We start from the raw sequence: 3,341 nt of genomic DNA, 5'->3' as shown, positions 1-3,341 counted from the left end.
TCACTGTGACTTTGTGGTGTGAGATGTTGCTATGGGCCTCTCCCCTTAGGTCAAGGTGAACATTCTTGACAGGATCTTCTGTTTCTGGTTGGAAGGGAGAAAGAAACATACCACTTGCATGTCTTATTGACTGCCAAGATCCTTTATTCCTTCCAGGCCCCTCCCTGCCCCTGCCACATGGGGGCAGCTCCAGTGTAAGGGAGATGACATGACGTAGTACACGGAGCAGGGCCTGGCCAGCATCCTCCGAGGGCCCAACCAGGGAACAGTTCATGCTCTCTCCCATGCAGCTGGAGAGCCAGCAGGGCCTTCTGTAGGCTCAGCTCCACAAGCTGTTTTTCCTGATGCTCCCTGGAGGCGGCCTCCACATCGCTCTTCACTCCGAGCTGCTCTGGGCCTCCTCTCCCTGTGTACCCTAGAGGTGTGGGGGCCACAGTCCTCCTCAGCTGAGCCTCCCTCCCCAAGCCCAAGGCCCTAGCACAGGTTGCAGTTGGACGGCTTCAAGCTGCGGCTTTGAGCCTGGAGCAAGGAGAGGGGAAGGAGGGGAAGGAGAGGAAGACAGGGTGCAACATCAAGAAAATGAGGGCACAGTCCTCACTTCAGAGCTCAGCATGAGCTGCAGTCATACTGAAAACAAAAGGACAAGCACCATTCCAAAACTCTACCGACTGGAAGGAACCCCCCGCCAAACTCCTTACTCCCTCCAGTGCAGCACCCCAACTCCACCCAGTCCTCATACCTGCTGCTGCCGGTATTCTGCCTCACTGGCTGACAGTGCTTGTGCTAAAGCTAAGTCTTCTTCCTCCTGAGAACTGGGAGGGAGGAACAGATTAAGTTGAGACAGTATCTAAAATGTGAACACCTGATCTGTTAGGCACCACTGTGCCCGGCACTTCTGAGTATTACCTCAATCTCCATCCAACCCTGTAAGGTAGCTAATGAGTACTGTCCCATTTTATAGAGGAAATCAAGACCCTGATGAGTTAGGGAACTTGTCAAAGCTCATATAGTTCATAAGCCTAATTTTGAGCCCAAGTTCCTAACTATTATCCTGCTTCAGGTTGGAATGGTCTCACCTACTTCCCTCCAGACTGAGCCCTTGCCCACATCCCACCCTCTCTCACTAGAAAGTAGGTACCTTGGGCTCTGGGGTTTGGTCTCTGCCAGGGACAGTTCCAGGGCTCGCTGCAGAGCCTCATCCTCACTCTGTAAAAGGACAAAGAAGACTAGTTGCCTTGGACTTTACTCTCCGTGGGTTTGCTTCTGTGCATCTGACCTCTGCTCAACTCACCAAGCCACTCTGCAAAGCGATCACTGGAGGGGCTGTCTGTGACGGAGACTGCGCTCTGGCTCTATGGCAGACGTTCAAGAGGCTGCGGTTAGAGATGCGAAGGGAAAAAAGGGAGAGGGGAAAGGGCCAGGCCTACCTGCTGGGAGAGGTAGATGAAGGCAAAGTCCGGCTTGGGCTGGGGACGGTGCTTGTAGAAGCCAGACCCTGTGCTCTGGAGATGGCAGCAAGTCTGTAGGGAAGAGACACTCTTGGCATGCCTCCCAGAACAGCCAGCTTCCATGCTCCTCCCAGGCCTTACCCAGGAAGTCAGAAGGGGAGTTCTTCCATACAGTCTGGAAAATACGCACTCGAAAAGGAAGCTAAAAGACTCCCCTAGCCAAGGAGCCAGGGTTGTCGCTTCCCAACTTGTCATGATAGAGGTTAAGTCAGTTCCAAAAGGATGAGATGATCCCAAAGGCAAGTAGAGGACTTGGTTGCAATTACCCTGCCCTGCTGGTTGGGTGCCCCTCCCCAGAGCAGTCATGGTCCAGTGGGTGCCGGTGTTTGATGCAGAAATTTCGGCCACAGCGTTCACAGGTCAGTTTCATCATTTCACGCTGCCGGCAGCCAGGGCGTTCACACTTATTGGTGAAGATCTGAGGTGGAGTGGGAAGGTTTGTCTCGGCTGAGACTCTGACCCCCTTCTCCAACCCCATCCTAACAGCTGTTCAGGTTTCCAGGCATCCCTAGTCCCAGCTGGTCATGGCTAACCCCTCCAACGCTTACCTTACGTTTTTGCTGTGCTGGATCAGAGCGACAGTCTCGGTCAATGTGCTCCCCCACAGCGCGGTCAGGGGGCTCCCCTCTGGCCACAGGCACAGGCACATTACAGAGTGGGCATACAGGTACCTGGATGTCCTACAGTAAAGGAGCAGGGGTCAGCCTGTGGCCCACTCCCAGTCCAACCAAAGCTCTGGTCCTTAAAGAACCTGGATACGCCCCCCATAAACGCATAAGGAAACAACGTTCCCAGCACTGAGCCTCAGAGAGACAACAAAGGAGAGGAAACGGGAGGCAGAGGGATTCCGGAGATTCTGCATGCATCCTCCAGCCGCCCCCTTTCACCCTCAGACCGCCCCCTCACCTTTTGGTAAGCAGATCCACAGTGATGCTGGGCGTACGCCACATGGTCTGCGCAGAAGATGCCCGAGCAGGCGTCGCACTTAAGCGGCAGAAAATCTGCAGGGAGTGGGTCGGATTGCAGGTCCAGCGGGACCTCGACGTCGTTCCCGCTCACCCCAGCCTTCCACTCAGGGGAAGGAAAACGTCACCCTGTTTACAGCAAACTGCACCCTTGCCCTGATCCACTATCTCCTTAGCCACGCCCCCTGAGCCTCTGCCCTCAACTTCGAGCCCCGGCCTTCTGCCGCACTTTCAGCCCCCGAGCCCACCTTTCCGCCCACCTGCAGTTCGAGACCCTCTCCGCCGGCCCCGCCCCCCGCACGCCCCGCCCCTCACCCAAGCGCTGACAGCTCGGCTCGGAACAGTGAGCCCCGAGGTCCGGAAACTCCATCGCCGGGCCGGGTGGGGCCTGCTGGGAGAGGAGGCGATGCTGAGCGTCTCTGGGGCTCCCGCTGCGGGTCCGGACGCCGACCCTGCGCTCTGGGGGATTCCCTGCCCCGCCGCTTCCTCTCCCCCTCCCAGCCTTGGTTACCCGAGCTTCCGCGCCTGGCGGCCCGCGGCTCCCACTCCTCCCGCGGCGCGCGCGGGCGCGCTGACGTCACCGCGCAGGGCGGGCCCGCGCCGCGCAGTCTCCGGGCGGAGCGCCCCGCGGCCGAGCCCCGCCCCCTCCGGCCCTGCCCGATGAGGGAGCCACTGCCGTCCCGGGCGAGTGGGTGGCAGCGCGCGTAGCTCCACGAAGGGCGACAGGGCCGGCGAAGGCGAGGACAGATATCTCGGGGAAGGCGGGCTGGGGCGGCGTGAGGTCTTTCAGAGGTCGGTCCTTCGCCCGCTGCTCGCTCCCCCGTCCCCGTAGCCTTTTCGTTCACGGCCACGGCTGCGCTGACTCTCC

The 3,341-nt window shown here is 58.8% G+C and overlaps 1 protein-coding gene across 8 annotated transcripts; it reads right to left on the bottom strand.

The window, feature by feature from the left end:
• Nucleotides 1–121: 121 nt before the first annotated feature.
• Nucleotides 122–3,083, bottom strand: ZFAND2B (zinc finger AN1-type containing 2B). 8 transcript variants are annotated; one of them, XM_070618360.1, is made up of 10 exons: nt 2,985–3,083; nt 2,789–2,861; nt 2,415–2,509; nt 2,057–2,188; nt 1,775–1,926; nt 1,428–1,520; nt 1,292–1,352; nt 1,139–1,206; nt 740–812; nt 122–519 (listed from the first exon to the last, which is right to left on the bottom strand). In XM_070618360.1, exons 2-10 carry the CDS (start codon nt 2,841–2,843, stop codon nt 475–477), a joined length of 774 nt encoding a protein of 257 aa, XP_070474461.1. In that variant the 5' UTR covers nt 2,844–2,861; nt 2,985–3,083; the 3' UTR covers nt 122–474. The 8 variants fall into 8 exon arrangements, with proteins under 8 accessions (XP_070474461.1, XP_070474465.1, XP_070474463.1 ...); XM_070618364.1 differs by having other exon boundaries at nt 122–415; nt 2,985–3,077; XM_070618362.1 differs by having other exon boundaries at nt 2,789–2,864; nt 2,985–3,070.
• Between the last annotated feature and the right edge of the window lie 258 nt (nt 3,084–3,341).

This window comes from Equus przewalskii, chromosome 5, assembly GCF_037783145.1.
Source record: "Equus przewalskii isolate Varuska chromosome 5, EquPr2, whole genome shotgun sequence".
Lineage (NCBI taxonomy): Eukaryota > Metazoa > Chordata > Mammalia > Perissodactyla > Equidae > Equus > Equus przewalskii.
The sequence above is the reverse complement of the archived record's forward strand: the minus strand, read 5'-3'. Positions and strand labels throughout refer to the sequence as shown.

Bases quoted from the DNA above. Each gene is read 5' to 3' on its own strand.
- ZFAND2B (XM_070618360.1), bottom strand. From the start codon at position 2,843: ATGGAGTTTCCGGACCTCGGGGCTCACTGTTCCGAGCCGAGCTGTCAG. The intron at 1,521-1,774 runs GTAATTGCAACC...TCTTCCCTACAG, and splicing joins CACCCAACCAGCAGGGCAGG to ACTTGCTGCCATCTCCAGAG. The intron at 813-1,138 runs GTACCTACTTTC...CCTCCCTCCCAG, and splicing joins ACCAAACCCCAGAGCCCAAG to TTCTCAGGAGGAAGAAGACT.